The sequence below is a fragment of the Gopherus evgoodei genome, chromosome 2 (genome assembly GCF_007399415.2).
Source record: "Gopherus evgoodei ecotype Sinaloan lineage chromosome 2, rGopEvg1_v1.p, whole genome shotgun sequence".
Lineage (NCBI taxonomy): Eukaryota > Metazoa > Chordata > Testudines > Testudinidae > Gopherus > Gopherus evgoodei.
This window is the reverse complement of record NC_044323.1, coordinates 20,731,577-20,752,872: the sequence shown is the minus strand read 5'-3', so window position 1 is coordinate 20,752,872 and position 21,296 is coordinate 20,731,577. Positions and strand designations below refer to the sequence as shown.

The following is a 21,296-nucleotide window of genomic DNA, read 5'->3' as shown; positions in this document are numbered from 1 at the left end:
GGACTGAATGGACTTGTAGGCGCTAAAATTTTTTACATTTTGTTTTTGAGTGCAGTTATGTAACAAAAAAATTTGTTTGTAAAGAGATTGCACTACAGTACTTGCATGAGGTGAATTGAAAAATACTATTCATTTTTACAGTGCAAATATTAGTAATAAAAATATAAAGTGAGAACAGTACACTTTGTATTCTGTGTTGTAATTGAAATCCATATTTGGGAATGTAGAAAAACATTGAAAAATATGTAATTTCAATTTGTATTGTTTAATAGTGCAATTTAAAACTGCAATTAATCGTGATTAATTTTTTGTTAATCACTGTGGTTTAATTGACAACCCTACTCCAAACTGAATACCGTGATTGACCATCTTTCAACAGACTAGAGAGCATTTTCAGGTGACCATTGCCGAGGGCCAACTCCTTGCAAGGACAATCCTCTTTAGACGCCACTGACACGGCTACTCATTCTAACTCCATGGCAGTGATTGTGAGGAGGGCTTCCTGGCTTCAGGTATCCAGCTTTCCAAAGGAAGTGCAGTCTACAGTTGAGAACCTTCCATTTGAGGGACGAAAGTTGTTCCCTGAGAAAACTGATGAATCCCTCCACATGTGAAAAAATTCTAGAGCCACCTTATGCTCTCTGGGAATTTACATGCCTGCACAAAAAAGAAGATTCAGTAAATCCCAGACAGCTCAGAGATCTCAGCCTACTCAGTCCATGCCGCACTTTCCCCCAAAGCATTATGAACCCGAGTGCAAGAGACAGCATTTGCAGAAAAGGAGACTAGCTGTCCCACAGCCCTCTACATCTAAACATCAGTTTTGAGGGGTCGCCCAAGGGCTCGATTTACTACCTCCATCCTTACCTGCTGCAACAATCTGCACATCTCCCTCACTTTGGCAACCACCTTGGTCCTTTTCATCAAGATTGGGAATACATAACTATGGACAAATGAGTTGGAGATCATTTCTACAGGATATTCTATCCATTTTACCTCCCTTATCATCTCCCCTCCTGTCTCTCTTTAGGGACCCTTCTCATGCACCTTTTATGACAGGAAACAGACTCTTTCCCAACCTGGGTACTTTAGAATAAGTTCCCACACAACACAGAGGGAGAGGACTTCTCCAAGTACTTCGTGGTACTGAAAAACAACAGCGGTTGGAGGCCTATTCTAGAATGAAGATCAATTAACAGATTTGTAAATGTTCAGAATAGTAACTCTTTCAGCAATAATTCCATCTCTGGACCAAGTGGACTGGTTCTCGGCCCTCAAGCTACAGGAGGTTTGCTTCCATATTGCAATCCACCCATCCCACAGAAGGTTTCTATGATTCACTCTGACTCAGGATCACTTTCAATACAAGGTACTCCCATTCATCCTGTCATCTGCGCCCAGAATGTTCTCAAAGGTCCTTTCTGTGATAGCAGAACATCTTCGCAAACAAGGAATTCTGATTTTCCCATACTTGCACAATTGTCTGCTCAAAGCATGCTCCTTCAACAAGGGTTTGGCCACACAAAAGGCCATGGACCTATTCCTCTGACTGGGACTGCAATTAAACATCAAAGTCCACATTAATTCTAATACAGCATCTGGAGTTCCTAGGAGCTTACCTTGAGGCAGAGGCAGTAGCAGCCAAAGCATTCCTCCTCTCACACAGGTTCAACATGTCAGTCAGTTTAGTCTTGACAGTCCAGGTCGGCCTTCAAACATCAGCCAGAAACTATCTCTAGCTATTGGGTTACATGGTGGCAGGCACCTTTGTAATAAATCACACAGGACTTCATATGTGCTGCCTTCAGGAGTGGCTCAGAATTGACTACCTACCAAGCAAATACTGCTTTAACAAACTTCTTTCAATGCCCTCAATAGTCAAAACATTTCTTGACTGATGGAAAGAGCCTCATAATATCTAAGCTGGAGTTCCCTTCACTCAGCCACCCCCAATGTTGGTATTTACAGTGGACACATCCCTATTGGGATGAGGAGCCCACCTGCGCCAAAGCAGTGAAACATTTGAATTGGTACATGTGTCACCACCATCAACATCTGAGTAGTTTACTTTCCAGGTATACAAAACATCACAGCAGACAATTTCAGTAGACGCAGCTCCCAAATCGGAAATAGACACCACCATTCTCCACTGCATATTTCTACACTGGGGCCATCCCCAAGATAGACTTATTTGCCACAGTCAAAAACAGCAAATGCTCCCAGTTCAGCTCCAGGACTGGTCTGGGTCACCACTCTCTGAGATGCCTTCTGCTTCCAATGGAGCAGAAGTCTCCTCTATGCATCCCCACTAATTCCTATAATATCCACAATCCTGCTCAGGACATAGGAAAAAAACAGGGTTATACTTGTAGATTCCCATGTGCCCGAGACAAATGTGGTTCCCCTACGTTACTCAGCTTGCTTTTTGCCAACCAATTACTCTCCAGCCTGTTCCTCATTTCCTCTTTTAGGATTTCAGCCAGGTCCATCACCTCCATCTACAGGTTCTCTGGCCCAAAGCATGGGTGGTCAGTGATTCAAGAGCTTAGACATGATGTGCTCTGAGGATGTAAAGGTGGTGCTGTTACATAGCAGGAAACAACTACTCATGACATACACATCCAAAAGTGGAAGAGATTCAAACTCTGATGTGACTCAAGACATTTTCCTCCTACATCCTTTCCATTATCATCTGTGCTAGATTACATCCTCAAACTTAAAAGATCAGGATTATCTCTTAGCACCGTAAAAGTGCACCTCACAGCCTTCCACCATAAGATAAAGGGGTATTCTGTTTTTTCTCATCCCACAAGAAGGTTTCTCAAATGTCTGGGTAACCTCTTTTCTTAGAAATCTGATGCCGCACACGTGAGGATCAAGTTGAGGTCCAATATCGGTGTCTAGGAAGACCTCCTTTCAAATCATGGCCTCCTGCTCCTTTCTACACCTCTCTCTGAAAACTGCATTTCTAGTAGCCATTACTTTTGCTTGAAGAGTGGGAGAGAGGGGGGTTCTAATGGCATATCCCCCCCTTTACTGTTTTATTTAAAGACATCATGCTACAACTGCACCCCAAGTTCCTACCAAAAATATCTTTTGACTTCCACATAAACCAATTTATCCACCTACTAGTTTTCTTTTTGAAACCACACTGAGACACAAACTTAATGTCAGGAGTGCCTGCACGAGCCTCCTATCTAGATAGGACTAAACCCTTTAGGAAATTTCCCGTTCTATTTCTCTCCATTGTGGACAGATCTAAGGAATCCTCAATCTGCAAAAAAAAAAAAAAAGACTCTCTAGATGGATATCCAGTTGCGTTACCTACTGCTATCAGTCTCATGATATTCAACCTCCTTCTAGAGTACGGACTCCACGAGATTGCTCTCCACTTCCATAGCCTTCCTCAAAAATGTTCCGGTTGCAGAAATTTGTAGCCACGACTTGGACATGTGCTCATACATTAGCTGAACATTATGCAGTTTCGCACAACTCGGTGTCCAATGCCATATTTGGCTTCACTGTCTCATCCTCAATTCTAGACTCGACTCTGAAGCCCCAAACCTCCCTTAGGGGTCACCCATAGGGACGCTACTCGAAGAAAAAATGGTTACTCACGCTGTACAGTAATTGTGGTTCTTCTAGATGTGTCCCTATGGGTGTTCCACTGCCTGCCTTCCTCCTCTGATTCAGTTCTTTCCAATGAGTTCTGCTGTAGAGAAAGAACTGAGGGTATTTTTCCTGCACAGCGCTATATAGCCCTGGTGCAGGCCATGAGATGAAGAGGGCACATGTGCAGGCTTAATGGACACAGCTACCTAAAATCTCCAATTTGAAGCACGGGGGGCTCAATCATATCTGGGGGGGATAGAGCGCAGTCAGGGGACGGGGGGTTGCGTAATGGGGCGTCCTGGGAGTGATTAGGGACGAGGGTCTCTGGAGGGGCCATTCAGGAAACAAGGAACGGGGGAGTAAGGCAAGTTTGATATAACACGGTCTCACCTATAATGTGATGAGATTTTTTTGTCTCCCGAGGACCGCATTATATCAGGGTAGAAGTGTATTTCATTGAGACCTAAGGACTCCAGTGAGGGCCCTGTTGTGTTTGGTGTGCTGCACAAACCTATCTAAACAAGGATATTGCAGGCTGCTACTTGATGTTTAATCCCTACATTTAGGCAACATTACCATTGGCTTTGAATCCAGGTCCCATGCCCGATTTTTCAAAAGTAATCTCACGGTCTTTTAACTAGTTCTCAGACGCACTTCTTTGAGGGATGACTGATAGTTAATCTTCCAACATGAGGGATCTCTGGTAAAAATGATTAGAGAACAAAGGTTATCTAGTATGAATAAATTGCCACTATAAGGACACACTCTTCACCCTGTGTATACCCATTTCTTTGGATTCCATTTCTAATACATTATTTAAGTGGAAAGGAATTGGATGGAGTCATGGCCATGCATCTTCATATTAACTTAAAGTAAATGTTTGCTTCTACTAGCAGAATATGTATATGGCCCCCAAGAACATATGCACTCCCAAGTATATGAATCTGACAATCTACTCTAAGTACAGTTATGCATTTCTTTTCAATGCTGTTTCTGGTGATTCTCTAATGGATACGAAAATTCTGCAGTGACAGAATCCACTTCTCGAAAAAAAGTGCTTAGATTCTTGTCTATTTTTCTTATAATTTTGTTTTTTTTAATCCTAGGATGATCGTTGCATGATTCCTTTAGTTATTCTGGCATCTTTTATGCCAGCTTCTGCTATTCCTACATTCAGGTACTATTTCCTTAATGTCAAAATTGAGCGGGGGGCGGCGGGGTTGTCTCTGTTCTTCAACTTTAATTTTATTTTTTTATTTGGTATACATTAAAATACCATCAATGAATAAAACATCAATTCAGGCAAATTTATCCATTCAGGAAAATTGATAGATTAGTAAAATCTGTAGTGGCCAATAGGCCTATAAACTGTTTTTTGTTAATATTTCACTTATCATATCAGTTCGTTTTATGTCTGAGTCATTGCTGCGCTAATGAATAAAAACAGCTGCTATATCTGAAATTGTTTTCAGCTGTGGTGTGATCTCTAAATTGAGGAATCTTGAGAAGGGAGCTGATGAAAATAAATACTCCACCCTGATAGACTGCTTGTGTCGCTGGGGACAAGTAGGACACGTTATGGAGTTAATCTGTGATTGGATGTCTGATGAGATGACACCAAGAAAGGTTTGCAAAGAAAACACTGAATTCTACTGCTGTGTTGCATTATAATCTGATTCTATTAGTCCTTTAATCTGGAGGATAAGTAATTACTATAAAGTTTATTGTAGTATCTTTTATATCACATTGATTAATGGGCGGCTTCTCTCCTCCACACTTAGAGCAATACAGCATCTGAGCGGCGAGTGCGTATCCAAGTAACATATCAGTCAAAACCAGAATTAGCACTTGATTATCTAGAATATTTATTGACTCATTCCATGAATCGGGATTGCCTGCTATCTGTCCCCAAAAAGAAATTGAAACAGCTTTTGAAAGTACTTGGAGCTGCAAAGGTAATGTTTGCAGAATATTGAATGTAAAGGACTATTTAATGTGTCTCAGTACCATTACTGAAATTTAGATTTTACATTTTTCTTCAAAAATCTCAGTAAGATCCACCACTCCTCCTTCCTTTGGATCTTATGCCATTATATTCATGATGATCTTATGAACTGATGAAATACTTTAATGAAAAGAGTGATTGAAAAACTATCCATAGTGTTTAATAGTCTCTTCCTTTCTGAAAGTGTACTGCCTGAACTTGACCAAACTGTCTTCTGCATAATTTGATGCTTTAACAACTCTGATCATCTCCTTCCAGACGTTGTGTCAAAGCACAAGACAGTAATCCCCTTGAAGATGTATAGTTAAGGGTTGCAATAGAAGATAATACTACCAGAAACTCAAAATATAGTTGCTCTAAGTAATTAGCCTTCCTTCCAACCTTACAAAAAGAGAGAAACACTGGCCATCAAAATGTAATGATTGTGTGGATTATTTGTGGACTGGGTTAGCTGTACCAATTTATCTGTATCAAACGTAACTATTGTAATTTAAAACTTGCATACCTCTGAACTTTGTGAACAACTAGCAGTTTAGATCATGAATAGAAGTAAATTATAGGACTACAAGACTTTTAGTCCCAGACGTTTTTGAAAATCTTGGGGTTTTTTTGTAGGTTTTTCAAACTTGTCCAATTTGAGACATCTTAAAGGAGCCTGACTTCTAGAAGATAAGTGCAGAGCATTTTTTTAAAAAATAAAAAATCATGCCCCTTTGAAGTGTAAAGTTGGGCACTCAAATATATTTGAATTTGAATTTCAGTCTTTAAGCAAAAGCAAAGTGCAGAGAAGGACTTCCTGAAAATATATTTTGTTTTTAAATATAACTGTAAGTTATAATATTGCAGGATATTCTTGGCTCGATTATGAAAGCAACTGGTGCAGGGTCTCATAGCTTCAATCAAGCAACTGTCATAAGAGCCTTTACCCTCTACTGCAGATTAAGTATTCATCTTCAGCACAAGGTATTGTTTTTTAAGGAGGTATTCGTGGTGGGGAAAAAAAAACTATTATCAGGCTCTGTTTTTATTATTATTTGTTTTCTTGCACAGTTTTCTTCTGAAGGAAAAGTTTACCTTTCACATTTGAAGGAGACAGGTGCTTGGATAGAAAGTCATGTTCTACCTTTTATTCTAATGCATGAACAGGAGGAGAATGTTCTAGAGCAGCACATTGAAGTTTCTCAGCTGATCATTCAGGTTAGAGGTTTCTTTATAATTACTTCAAATGGAATTGACAGTAGTATCCATTTTTTACAATTGTTTTTAAATGCTTTATTTATATGATTTTTATGGTTTAGGTACAGTAATTGCATCCCACTAGTCAGTGCCATAGCAGTATTTCAAATTTCGTGCCTTTGTCAACTTTCAGACAGTGTGTACATCAACCATACACTTGAGAAGGAGAAATCAAATGCGTAACTACAAAATGGGAAATAACTGAGTAGGCAGTAATCCTGCTGCAAATGATCTTGGGGGTATAGTGGAACACAAGTTGAATATGAGTCAACAATGTGATACAGTTGTGAAAAAGACTAATATTCTGAGGGCTTATTAACAGGAGTGTAATTTATTACCCCAGGAGTTAATTTATCCCTCTTTACTCAGCACTGGTGAGGCATCAGCTGGAGTACTGTGTACAATTCTAGGTGCCTCACTTTAGGAAAGATATGGACAAACTAGAGAAAGTCCAAAGGAAAGCAACAAAAATGATAAGATTTTGACAATCTGACCTTTGAGGGAAAAAATACTCAGGGGTGGAGGACCTGATAAGTCTTGAAATATGTTACTCCTGGGGGAATTCTGCGCCAAAAAAATAAAACTTGTGTGCACAATATTAAAATTGTGCATATTTTTTGTCAAAATAGTACAATATAATCACACCAGTTTCAATTATTTTGGTAATTTATTTCAAAATATCTGTCAATAAGTGTGTCTGTAACAATGCAGACATTGAAAAAGAATCAGGAAATGTTTTTTGACAAATAGAATCCTTACTAGGCATAATATAGAACTCTGAGTAATAATTCATTTAAACTACAATATGGAACCATATTTCCCACACCACTCAGAACCAGTGCAAAGGCTTGGAGGAGTCCAGGGTAACGGAGGAGCTGAAGGGCAGGGAAGTAATTGCTGGGAAGGAGCTTGGATGTGAACTTGGAGGGTTATAGGATGTGGATGGGAGAAATATGGAAGGTGGGTGGGGAGGGATTGTTAGAGACCCTCCCTCATACATATACTGGCTGATCCCTAGGCTCTCCCATTCAGTTAGGCATATATGCTCCTGTCCCCATGTGTCCCTGCACCCCCCTCCCATCCCAGCGCCACTCACCGTGTCCCTGTGCACCCACTCAGCCACTGCCTTTCCCCCATGTGGCCCTGCTCCTTCTGTCCCCACGTGGCCCTGCATCCCTACTCAGCTAGCTCCCTCCCCTCATCCCTATGTGTTGCTGCACCCCCTTCTCCCTGTTCCCATGTGGCCCTGCACCTCCACTCCCATTCTGCTCCTATCCCAGTCTGTCCTACCCCAATAGCCCTTAAGTATGGGACTCCCCAGCAGCCCCATGTGCCTTACACTGTCCCCCCCATATCCCCTGTCTCTTGACCAGACCCCACCGGCAGAGCGCTGTCTTCTGTTCCCTGTTGGCAGTTGGGGCTGGCCCAGGAGTGGCTGCTCTGTTCTAGTGCTACAGCGGCCCCGATGAGCAAAAAGCATAACTGCAGCAACTTTCCAGCAAAAAATATTTTCTGCAAAAAATATTTTTTGCTTGGCACGTGAATTCTGGGCATGCGCAGTAGTGCAGAATTCCCACAGGAGAAAATATGTTGGGGTCTGTTATAAAGAGGACTCTGAAAAATTGTTTTCTGTGTTCCCTGAAGAGATGACAAGTAGTAATATGCTTAATCTGTGGCAAAGGAGATCTAGGTTAGATATTAGGAAAAGCTTTCTAACTATAAGGGTAGTTAAGCTCTGCAACAGGTTTGCAAGGGAGGTTGAGGAATCCCCATCACTAGAGACTGTAAGAACAAGTTAGATATGCACCTGTTGTGGATGGTCTAGGTATACTTGGTCCTGCCTTAACATGGATGGACTAGATTGCCTTTTGAGGTCCCTTCTAGACCTATATTTCTATGATTCTACAACCCTTTATCTGGCTATGGAGTTGTGTGCCCTGTATAGCTGAGAGGGAGGATTGGGTTCATGGAAATTTCATGCTTTATTTGTTGGATTTTCTGTGGCACTCGTCACCAAAACATCTGTGCACCTTACATTAATTTATCCTCATAATGACCTTGTGAGATGGGGAGTATTGCAAAACTCAGATCTAATATGCTTTGAGCAGGGGGTTGCACTAGAGGATCTTCTGAGGTCCCTTCCAACTCTAATAATCTATGATTGTATGTACATCTCAGTCCAGTGCTGTAGCTGCTTGAATGATGGGTACTTTATTATGTCACCCTATTTTAATTATTTTATAGCTTTTATTTTTTTTAAACTGCGTTCCCTTGTTTAAATGTAGCAGCAACATACTGTCAAGCACAACAACTGTGCAGGAATACACAGGTATGTGGCTCCAATTACTACAGTACCTGAGTGCCTCACCATCTTTAATATATTTATCCTCACAATACCCCTGTGAGGAAGTGTGACAGACTTGCCCACTAGAGGAAGTCCGTGGAAGAGAAGGGATTTGAACCTGGATCTCCAAAGTCTGAGGCTAATGTGCTAACCACTGAACCATCCTTCCTCTCAATCTCTGTTGCACCATCTATTAAATGGGATACTTTTTGTAAAGGAATATATTCATTCATGTTTGTATGGAAAATTATATATAAAAGCTAAGTGGTAAACAGTATTTATACCTACAAAGATGTTGACTGCTAGTGGGAGACTGCTATGAAAAGGATTTTTATCCATATTTAATAAGAATGTTCCAGAGCACAAGAATTTGGTCAAGGATTTAAAACCTCATTCTTCTTCAAGTGATAGCACATGTCCATTCCACTTCAGTATGCGTTGTTGGAGATTTTTCCTCAGCAGTACCCATCTAGACAGCACATGCGCCCTCTGCCTTCTCATGCTGTGTGATGGTATAAAGGGCAGAGCTGCCCCTGACCTCCCTCAGTTCCTTCTTACTGCCCGTGATGGCTATTATGTTTTCCCTTATTCTTAGCGTTGTATATAGTTGGTACTCGTTAATTGTTGTAGTTTGAGTAGTAGGATAGTTTTTATTATTAGATTTCCGCTATATGTTTTTTTTACTCTGCAGTTCCTGTCTTTTGTGTACTCGTGCTGGGACATCCATTGGCTTCAAGTCCTGAGGTGCTTGCACAAAGCCTATGCCAGTTAGTGACCCGCACTTCAGGTGCCTGAGGTACCTAGGAGAAACTCATGTCAGAGACAAGTGCTAAATCTGCAGAGCCTTTAAGCCCAGAACTTAAAAAAAAGACAGGAAGGTCAGACTAAAACACCTTCTGATAGAGGCAGTCCTTTGTCCACCCTGAAAGCCTCCCAATTTGGGGTGTGTAGCAAGCACATCTGCTTCAGTAAGAAGTATTCCTCCTGTCTTGGCAGAGTCTCAATACTGATCTCCTTCTCTGGTACTGAAGAAGCAGGAGATTGAGGTCCCTGGCACCAAAATCCAAGAAGAATGCAGGAAAAGCAAATAGAGTGCACTCGGTTGAGGCACACTTCCTGGCACACGTAGTGCCTTCATTGACTCTTATCCTGGTATTTGCCCTGTTGAGACCAACCTTTGTGGCTGCACTATCTAGTTCAATGGTGCAGTCTTCGTTGGCTTAACAGCAGAAGGAGTCTATCCTGGGGCAAGCAACACCTGAGGCATGTGATCTGCGAGCTTCTCAGTACTGGTTTTGCTGATGACTCAATAATCTTCATGCCCAGTACTGATAGTCACTTGTTAGGATTTGTCAGCTACTGGAGTTCTGTGCCCAGTGCCATTGGCACCTCCAGATAGTGTAGTACCTCCTTGTACAGTGCCATGAAGAGGTAAATGACAATGATTTCACCAATGCTGTTTTCCCCAGGCTTCTAGCACTGACAAGAACCCCACACCACCTTGGTGAGGTGATTCTGGTTCATTGTCGGTGTCAGAAGTGGGCTTGTGTCATGGCTGTGTCACATTAGCCATCACTCTTCTCTGAGGAGTTTCCACCCTGGTATCCAGTGGAAGCTCCACACTGTCCAGCTGTAGAGACCTTGATCAGGAAGAAATAGTGGTCCGGGACCATATCAGTGGCCGTATTGGAACCCTTGCATGTTTTCTCTTGCCTCTAGATGATCTTTGCATCCTCTCCTCTCTATGTTCTCCAGTAGGTGTCATGATCCTACTGCAAGAAGTCATTCCCAGTACTGGGCTCAGTGCCAAACAAGAGTAGTCTGCTCAGATGAATCCCCCCCTTGCAAGAATTGGAGGAGCTTGCATCTCAGCCAGACTTGGCTTTCTGCTTCTCATCGCCAGATGATGTAGTTGTGTTGGGGACTCCTCACCTCCACCGTATGATTATAGAGTCCACCAGGACCTTCTACAGAATGTGGCTTCTTCCATAGATATTCAGGTATAAGTGTCTCGAGGTCTCACAGATAAGTTATTACTTTGAGATCTGTGGGACCCTCTCAAATGGTGCTTCCAACAAATCAGTCTAAAATGGAGCCTACTGAACTTCTGTGGCAAATTTCTTCCCTACTGCCTATATTGAAAAGAATTTGAGTGGAGATATTATGTTCTTTTTCAGGGATTTCAATGTTTTTACACCCCCTTGCTCTCAGGGTCTTTGGGCTCAGTTAACAATGAGGGAGAGTGTAGGGTCAGCAAGCTTCTACCTCAAAAGCAAAGGATGTGAAGAAACTTGATCTTTTTCGGAAGGAACTTTATTCAGCAGCTGGACTGCGGCTCCAGATTGCTAATCAGCAAGCTTTGCTGGGGTGTTTATGCTTTTTTTCCCTCTGAGACATTGTTTCAAACTTCAAGAACAAGTTGCCAGAGGAGGCACGACAAATGTTCTGGCTTTGGTGGACGAGCAGAAAATGGTGTCCAGGACCTTGCTTTGGGCAACTTTAGTTCTTCGAGTGCTTGCTCATATCGATTCCAATTAGGTGTGTGTGCACCGCGTGCACATTTGTCAGAAGATTTTTATCCTAGCAACACTTGGTGCGTCAGCTGGGTCGCCCTCTAAACTGGCACCGCATATATACTCCTGCTGACCCAACGACCCTTCGGTTCCTTCTTACCGCCTGTGTCGGTCATTGGAACAGTGGAGCGTGGCTTAGCTGATCTCCACTTCCCTAGCTACTCCATAGTTCTCTCGTTATTCTTGTGTATATAGTTGACATTTCTATAGTTGCAGTTAATTCCTATTCGTTTTTATAACATTGTTAGTGTATATAGTTAAGAGGGGTTCGGGAATTAGCCCCTTCCCTGCACCCGGTGCCGGGACCCATGCCCGTTTCACCGGGTTTCAAAGCGTGCTCGGCCTGTCACAAGCCGATGCCAACAGGAGATCCCCACGATTCCTGCCTTAAGTGCCTCGGGGAATCTCACCTCGCCGATAAGTGCCGGATCTGGAAGGCCTTCAAGCCGAGGACAAAAAAGGAGCGGGACTTTGTCTCAAACAGCTCCTGATGGAGCAGCTCTTACTCCTCCACCCTCAGCACCGAGCGCTGGACAATCCACTGGCAGAAGCGCTGCTTTGGCACTGGATCGCACCAGTACTGCTAAAGCCTCTCGGCACCAACCATCGCCGGCACCAGTGTCTGCTTGGCACCATTCTTCTTCGAGTGATTGCTCATATCCATTCCAGTTAGGTGTGTGCGCCGCGCGTGCACATTCGTCGGAAAACTTTTACGCTAGCAATTCAGTGGGCCGGCAGGTCTCCCCCTAGAGTGGCGCCATCATGGCACTTGATATATACCCCTGCCGGCCCACCCGCTCCTCAGTTCCTTCTTACCGCCCGTGTCGGTCGTTGGAACAGTGGAGCACGGCTTAGCTGACCTCCACTTCCCTAGCTACTCGTAGTTCTCGTATATAGTTATGCAGTTATAATCCTTTTATATATATATTTGTATAGTTATACATTTTTTCTTTGCTAACATAGTTAGTTTAGTAATAGTTAGCGGGGTTCAGGAAGTAGCCCCTTCCATGAACCCGGTGCCGGAGCCCATGCACGGCTCACCGGGTTTTAAAATGGGCTCGGCCTGCCAGAAGCAGATGCTGAAGGGAGATCCACACGACTCCTGTTTGAAGTGCCTGGAATCACACTTGACAGCTAAGTGCCCCATTTGCAAGGCTTTTAAGCCAAGAACAAAAAGGAGCGGGTCTTTCACTTACCCCTCCACCTTTGGCGCCAAGCGATGATCAAGCGGCTGGCAGAAGCGCCTCCTCGGCACCGGACCCCGCCGGTACTGCCAAGGCCTTTCGGCACCGGCCGTCGCTGGCACCGAAGTTGACTCGGCACCGCTCCCTTCCTCCGAGGTTGAGAGAGCCTACGATTCCTGCTGGTGCCTGATGGCTCCCCGGCACGCGCCGTGGTTGAGCTACTGCTCCTGCTGCTTCCGTGCCAACGGCACCGCAGACAGAGAGCTCATCTAAGTCGGATCGCCCGGCACCGACACCTCTGAGGCACCGACAACGTCGGCACCGTCGATTCCAGTCCCACAAGGGCCGTCGAATCCGGTGCCTGTCGGCTCCCCGGCATGCGCCGTGGTTGAGCTTATTGCTTCTGCTGCTTCCGTGCCGACGGCACCGCAGCCAGACAGCTCATCTAAGTCGGATCGCCCGGCAACGACACCTACCGAAGCTCTGACGACCTCGGTACCGTCGATCCCGGTCCCACGAGGGCCGTCGAATCCGGTGCCTACAGCTCCCCAGTATGCACTGTGGTTGAGCCTGCTGTTCCCTCCACGCCGGAGACATTACCAACGGCGTGGGATCCCATTGCCATGACAGAGTCGATGCTGCCTGACCACGGCACCGCCGGTGCGGGTAGTACAGTCTCTTCATGTGACCGTCCTCTGTCAGCACAGCAGAGCGGCACCGTTCATGATCACGGTCCCGCAGACACTCCAGGTCCTGTCGGCACGCCCGACACCACTTGCAGTCCCGGTGCTGTTTTCCTCATCGGTACTGGTCGCACTCGCCGCACCGGTCGGTATCCCGTTCACCGACCCGCTATCGGCACCGTTCCGACTCCCGGCACCGCGACAGGTACCTTGACTCCTGTAGCCTCTCCCCGAGCCTTGAGATCTCGGTCGACCTCCCGGCACCGTTCTGGTTGCAGGTCTGGATCTTGTTCCAGGTACCGGTACGCCTCCCGGTGCCGGTCCCCGGTGCCGAGTTGGGCAAGGTCCGATAGAGTCAGAGACTCTGCCCGTGCCTTCTTTTAGTACCTCCATGGCCATCCAGACATGCATCCGTGTCATCCCACATGCGCAGATCTTATGCTCAGGACCACGATTCTGACGGAAACCGAAAGAGGCTTGGCGAATGAACCTGCTTGGCCGCCAGGTGTACTCTGCAGAGGCCCTGCAGCTCTGGGTAGCAAAGCAACAAGCCTTGCTTAGCTGCTATAATTATAGCACCTGGGTGAAGGTAGTTTAGTTTATGGAGTTTCTCCCTCAAAACTCCCGCCAAGAGTTCGCTGCCGTCTTGGAGGATGGGGGAAAAAGGTACCCGGAGCGTCCCTCCAGGCCTCGTTGGACGCAGCAAACTCAGCAGCCAGGACTCTGGCCTTTGGTGTCGCCATGAGGTGCATCTCATGGCTTCAGGTTTCAAACCTCCGGCCGGAGCGGCAGTATGCCATTCAGGATTTACCCTTTGTTGGTAAAGGCCTCTTTGCGGCAAAGACGGCCCCAGGCTGCGAAGCCTGATGGACAATAGGGTCCTAATGCGCTCTCTCAGCATGCATATGCCAGCGACCAAACGCAGGCCTTTCTGTCCCCAGCCGCCATACTCTATGCCTAGCCAGAGACAGGACTTTGGCAAACGGCGAGGCCAAGGTGGTCGCAGACGAACGTCAGGACCCCTAAAGAGCCAAGGTCAAGGTCCCTCGCAATTACCACTGAGACCAAAGACGAACCTTCCAAGGTGCTCCTGAAGGCGGTGTACCAGTCACAGGCCGGGATCCCAATCCTGCTTTCTCCTGGCGTGGCCCCAGTTAATTTCAGATCGCTGGGTCCTGCACATGGTGGAGCATAGGTACCACCTCTAATTTGTTCCAGCCCTGTCCCCCTTCAGGGACCCCTCTCACGAGCAATTCCTCGTACAGGAGGTGCAGACGCCGACTGACGAAAGGGACAAGGGGGTTTACTCCCGTTATGCCCTAGTCCCCCACTCGAACGGAGGTCTCAGACCTTCCTAGTCCTGCACGGACTCAACCAGTTTAGGATAAGGTTGAAGTTCCGCATGATATTCCTGGGAACCATTATTCCATCCTTGTCTCCTGGGGGCTACTATGCCGCCCTCGATATGAAGGACACGTACTTTCGCAACGCCATCTTCCCTCCGCACAGGATATACCTCCGTTTCCTAGCCAACCGTCAGTACTTCTGGTTTACGGCCATAGTCGCCGCCTACCTTCGCTGATGTCGGATATGCGTTTTTCCGTAGCTGGATGATTCGCTTATCCGAGGAGACTCCGAGACACAAACCACTCAGCACGTGGGCATCATCATGGTCTTATTCACAGGTCTAGGCCTGATGATTACTATAGAGCAATCCACTCTGGTTCCCACGCAGAGGTTGGACTTCCTAGGGGCTATCCTGGTCTCCTACCTAGCCGGAGCCTGCTTATCACAACTGCGGTTTTAGGCGATGGCAACAATCATCCGAGGTCTGCAGGCTTTCCCAACCACCTCGGCTCGTACTTGTCTCAGTCTCTTGGGTCCATGGCTGCCCGCAAGTTTGTAACCAAACACGCCAAGCTCCGCCTCCGTCCTCTCCAAGTCCGGCTCACCTCGGCGTACCACCCGGACAGGGAGCCAATGGTCATGGTAGTCACCGTTCCCTCGAGCACCTTAGGCTCCCTAGAGTGGTGGCTAACTCCCTCCCTGGTGTGGGCAGGGATGCGGTTCCATCCGCCCCAGCCCTCACTGCCCCTGACGACGGATGCGTCATCTCTCTGCTCGAGTGCTCATGGTCACCTCCGAGCTTCAGGCCTTTGGTCTTCTCGGGAGCTGGCATTCCACATCAATGCCCCAAAAATGAGAGTAGTCCGCCTGGTGTGCCAGGGGTTCCAGCGGCAGCTGCGAGGCCGTGGTATCTCAGTGTTTACAGCCAACACAACGGCCATGTGCTTCATAAATAACCAGGGAGGGACATCAGGAGGCCATCCATTTCCGGGACTTTTGCATGGCCCACTCGGTGGAGCTGGTGACGTCCTTTCTCCCAGGCGTTCAGAACGTCTTGGCGCTTTGACTCAGCAGGTCTTTCCTGTCTTATGAGTGATCACTCTGCCCCATGTGAGGCGTTCTGCTTTCCAGAAGTGGAGATGTTTCCTCACATAGACGTGTTCGCTCACCGCGAGAGCAGAAAATGCCAGATGTTCGGCTCTTTCCAAGGTCTCTCCTCGGCATCGATCTTGGACGCATTCCTGATGCCGTGGAAAGGCCAACTCCTTTATGCCTTCCCACTGTTCCCACTGGTTCATTGGGTCCTGCTCAAACTCCGCAGGGGCAGAGCGCGCATCATCATGATCACTCCAGAGTGGTCCAGGCAGCACTGATATACCACGTTGCTCGGCCTGTCAATAACCAACCCAATTACCCTGCCACCCCACCCAGACCTCATCGCTCAGGGCAACGACAGGCTTGGTCATCCGGACCTGCAGCCTCTTCGCCTCACGGTGTGGCTGCTGCGTAACTGAGCCGGGGTGACAGGAAGCCTTCCACCTGGTCAACGTACCGGGCCGAGTGGAAGCGTTTCTTCTACAGCTGCAATACGCTCGATCTTGCTCCTACTGAGGTCTCGATCCCCTCTATTTGGCCTGCCTCTGGCCTTCAGCGGCAGGACCTGGCGATATCATCGCTGAGGATACACTCGGCAGCCATCTCTACCTTCCAGCCAGGCTAAGGTGGACGTTCCGTGTTCTCACACTCTATGGGTTCGAGGTCCCTCAAGGGCTTGGAGCGCTTGCACCCTCGGGTGCACCGCCCAGCCCCAACCTGGGACCTCAACCTAGTTTTAACCAAACTTATGTCTCCCCCATTCGAGCCGTTCGCGACCGGCCCTCTGCTATACCTGTCTTGGACGACAACTTTCCTCGTAGCTGTTACGTCGGCCAGACGGGTCTTCGAGCTCAGAGCTCTTACGGTGGTTCCGCCGTACACTAGGTTTCACAAAGACAAGGTGCAGTTATGACCGCACCCGGTTCCTCCCTAAGGTGGTTTCGGCCTTTCATGTTACCCACAGCTCAACGCAATGGGCGCAACCATTGCACTCCCTGGACATCTGTGGAGTGCTCGCATTTATATTGCGCTGACAGAACCATTTCGTAAGGTGCCCCAGCTCTGTCACGGTAGCAGACCAAAGGGAGGGCTTGCTTGTTTTCCTCTCAGAGGATCTCATCTTGGGTGATGGCATACATCCGCATTTGTTATGATTTGGCTCATATTTCCCCAAACCACATCATCGTGCATTCTACCAGGGCTCAGGCTTCATCTGCCGCCTTGCTGGCTCGTGTTCCTACCCACGAGGTCTGTCGCGCAGCTCCATTGGTCCTCGGTCCATACCTTTGCTTCGCAGTATGCCCTGGTTCAACAGTCAAGAGATGCTGTAGCCTCTGGCTCAGCAGTTTTCATTCTGCCACATTTCACTCCGACCCCACCGCCTACGTAAGGCTTGGGATTCACCTAACTGGAATGGATATGAGCAATCACTCGAAGAAGAAAAGACGGTTACTCACCTTTGTAACTGTTGTTCTTCGAGATGTGTTGCTCATATCCATTCCACACCCGCCCTCCTTCCCCACTGTCGGAGTAGCCAGCAAGAAGGAACTGAGGAGCGGGTGGGCCGGCAGGGGTATATATCAAGCGCCATGATGGCGCCACTCTAGGGGGCGACCTGCTGGCCCACTGAGTTGCTAGGGTAAAAGTTTTCCGACAAATGTGCACGCGCGGCGCACACACCTAACTGGAATGGATATGAGCAACACATCTCGAAGAACAACAGTTACAAAGGTGAGTAACCGTCTTTTCTCTCTCCCTGCGGGTGAAGAGACATAAGATTACTTCTGCTTCCGTGCCACCTGCACCGCAGCCGGAGCACCCGGCTAGATCGGACCGCCTGGCACCTACACCTGCCACGCCACCGACAACGTTTGCACCGTTGATTCTGGTACCTGAAAGCTCCCCGGCGAGAGCCGTGGTTGAGCTCAATATTCCCTCCATGCTGGAGACATTTTCCACGGCGAGGGAGCTGATCGCGATGACCGGCCACCCTGCCTCAACCCCCGGCACCACCGGTGCGGGTCATACACTCTGTAGGCAAGCCGGCCTTGATGAGACTACCCTCTGTCGGCACCGCAGAGCGGTGCCGCTCACGATCGCGATCCTGCCGGCATTCTCAGTCCCGACACCGATTGCAGTCCCGGCACCGATCCCCTTCTCGGTACCAGTCGCATTTGTGGCACCGATCAGTGTCCCGTTCGCCGGCCTGGTACTCTCAGCACCAATCCAGCTCCCGGCACTGATCCAGGCACTGTGACTCTCTCTCAGCCACTCTAGATGCCGAGCTTCGAGATCCCGGTTGACCTCCCGGCACCGCTCCGGTCGTAGGTCCCGATCTCGGTCCCAGTACCGATCCCCGATGCCGCACAGAGCGAGATCAGTCATAGAGGGAGACTCTTCCCAGGGGTTTTCAGCCCCTCCTTGGCCATCCTGACACACATCGGTGTCCTCTCATGCGAACAGTTCCTATGCACAGGACCGTGACTCCGATGTGCCCACCAGAATCTTCCAGGAGACCCAGGCCCAAGATCAAGGCCCCCATCAGTGGTCATTCTGGACACCTTGGGCGTATCACCAGGCCCAAGGTGTACCTCCAGTCCCATCTCGCTCTGCTCCATCGGAGCATCAGGTTAGGAAGCGACTATCAGCCGCTCCCTTCCTACGGCAGAAGCGCCTGTTCAGCCACCAGACTCCCAGATCCCACTGGAGCCGGAGGTCGTCCAAGAGCAAGAGTCCACACAGGACCTGCTTGTCCCTGGCCTCTCCTCTTCCTCTTCTCCTGATGAGGCAGTGGCGGGGACATCCTCCAAGGGCCCTCCTCCAATTGAGTATAGCCCACTTTATAGACCTAGTAGCGTGTTTTCTCCCAGGGGTTCGGAACACTCTGGTGGATCGACTCAGCGGATCCTTCCTGTCTCACGAGTGGTCGATTCGTTCAGTTCTGTTTTCTGGAAGTGGGGCTTTCCCCGTATAGACCTCTTCGCTTCCTGCGAGAACAGGAAATGCCAGACGGTTCTGCTCCTTCCAAGGCCTCTCCCTGGGCTCGATCTCAGAGGCTTTCCTGATGCTGTGGACGGGCCAACTGCTTTACGCCTTTCCACCGTTCCCCTGGTTCACAGGGTCCTGATAAAGCTCCACAGGGACAGAGGTTGCTTGATCAAGATCACTCCAGCGTAGCCCAGGCAGCACTGGTACACCATGCTGCTCGACCTGTCGATAGCCAACCCAATTACCCTGCCTCTTCGCCCAGACCTCATAACTCGGGACCACGGTAGACTTCACCACCCAGACCTGCAGTCCCTTCACTTCACAGCATGGCTGCTGCGTGGTTAAGCCAGTCCGAGTTACATTGCTCTGCCTCAGTACAACAAGTACTCCTGGGTAGCAGGAAACCTTCCACTTGGTCAACGTATCTGGTCAAGTGGAAGCGTTTCTCATGCTGGTGCGAAACGCATAATGTTGCTCCCACCGAGGTCTCGATCCCCACCATCTTGGACTACCTCTGGTCTCTCAAACAACAGGGCCTAGTGGTATCATTGAGGATGCACTTGGCGGCTATCTCTACCTTCCACCCAGGGGAAAGCGGCCGCTCCGTGTTCTCACACCCTATGGTTTCTAGGTTCCTCAAGGGCTTAGACCGCCTATACGGTACGCCGTCTCGCCCCAACCTGGGACCTCAACCTGGTTCTAACCAGATTTATGTCTGCCCCTTTTGAGCCGTTAGCAACCTGCTCGCTATTATACCTGTCCTGGAAGACAGCTTTCGTCGTAGCCATTACATTGGCCAGACGAGTCTCCGAGCTTAGGGCTCTCATGGTGGACCCACCATATACTGTGTTTCACAAAGACAAAGTGCAGTTGTGACCATACTCGGCTTTCCTCCCTAAAGTGGTATGGGCCTTTCATATCAACCAGGATATCTTCCTTCCGGTCTTCTTCCCGAAGCCACACTTATCACGACAGGAACAATAATTGCACTCCCTAGACGTCCGTAGAGCGCTCGCATTTTATGTCGAGCGGACAAAACCCTTTCGTAAAACGCCCCATCTTTTCATCGTGGTGGCAGACCGAATGAAAGGCCTACCTGTCTCCTCCCAGAGGATCTCATCTTGGGTGACGGCGTGCATCCATACTTGTTATGACTTGACTCATGTTCCTTTGAGCCACCTCACCACACATTGTACCAGGGCTCAGGCTTCATCTGCCGCTTTCCTGGCTCATGTACCCATCCAGGAGATATGTCGCGCAGCTACCTGGTCCTCGGTCCACACCTTTGCCTCACATTACGCTCTAGTTCAACAGTCCAGTGGCATTTGGATCAGCAGTTCTACATTCTGCGACATCTCACTCCGACCCCACCACCTAGGTAAGGCTTTAGAGTCACCTAATTGGAATTGATATGAGCAAGCACTCGAAGAAGAAAAGACGGTTACTCACCTTTGTAACTGTTGTTCTTTGAGATGTGTTGTTCATATCCATTCCAAACCCACCCTCCTTCCCCTCTGTCGGAGTAGCCGGCAAGAAGGAACTGAAGGGCCGTTGGGTCGGCAGGGGTATATCTCCGGCGCCATGGCAGCACCACTGTAGGGGGCGACCCAGCTGACCCACCGAGTGCTGCTAGGGTAAAAATCTTCCGACGAACACGCATGCAGTGCACGCACACCTAATTGGAATGGATATGAGCAACACATCTCGAAGAACAACAGTTACAAAGATGAGTAACTGTCTTTTCTTTTTTGAGTAGTGTCCCTGTGGATACTCCACTTTTAGGTGGTAGTGCATCCCGGCGCGGTTGATTGGAGATTTATGGTAGCAGTGTCTGCATGGGTCGCGCATGCGCAGTAGGCATCTTGCGGTGCCGTAGAGGTTGTGTGTAGCACGCACACAACCTGAGCCCTCCACTTTCTTCTCAACTGTTCTCAGCTGAAGACAGAACGAAGGGGCAGTGTTAGCACTTCTCCCTAAAACAGTTGAGAAATAGCTTTTAGATACATATTTAGATAAGTTGTTAGAGAGAGAGTTAGAGTTCATGTTGCGGGGTGGGGAGAAGTCTTGTTAATTCATTAAACAACTACCACTTAAGGGAACGGTTACTAGTTAAAATGCCTGGGTCTCCGATGCGACTTCTGCCACGATGCCATGCCCATTTCAGATGGATACTCTTTTTATGCATACGCTGCCTGGGTGAGGGGCATATTCTTTAACTCTGGTTACAGA

The 21,296-nt window shown here is 47.9% G+C and overlaps 1 protein-coding gene across 1 annotated transcript in view; it reads left to right on the top strand.

Annotated features, from left to right (window-relative positions):
- NCAPG2 (non-SMC condensin II complex subunit G2) overlaps positions 1–21,296 on the top strand; it is a 156,654-nt gene that overhangs the window by 91,353 nt on the left and 44,005 nt on the right. The window contains exons 17-21 of the mRNA XM_030550109.1: positions 4,719–4,789; positions 5,085–5,238; positions 5,394–5,567; positions 6,464–6,580; positions 6,668–6,814. Of these exons, the coding sequence (XP_030405969.1) occupies positions 4,719–4,789; positions 5,085–5,238; positions 5,394–5,567; positions 6,464–6,580; positions 6,668–6,814 (663 nt within the window). The remainder of the gene's footprint in view (positions 1–4,718; positions 4,790–5,084; positions 5,239–5,393; positions 5,568–6,463; positions 6,581–6,667; positions 6,815–21,296) is intronic.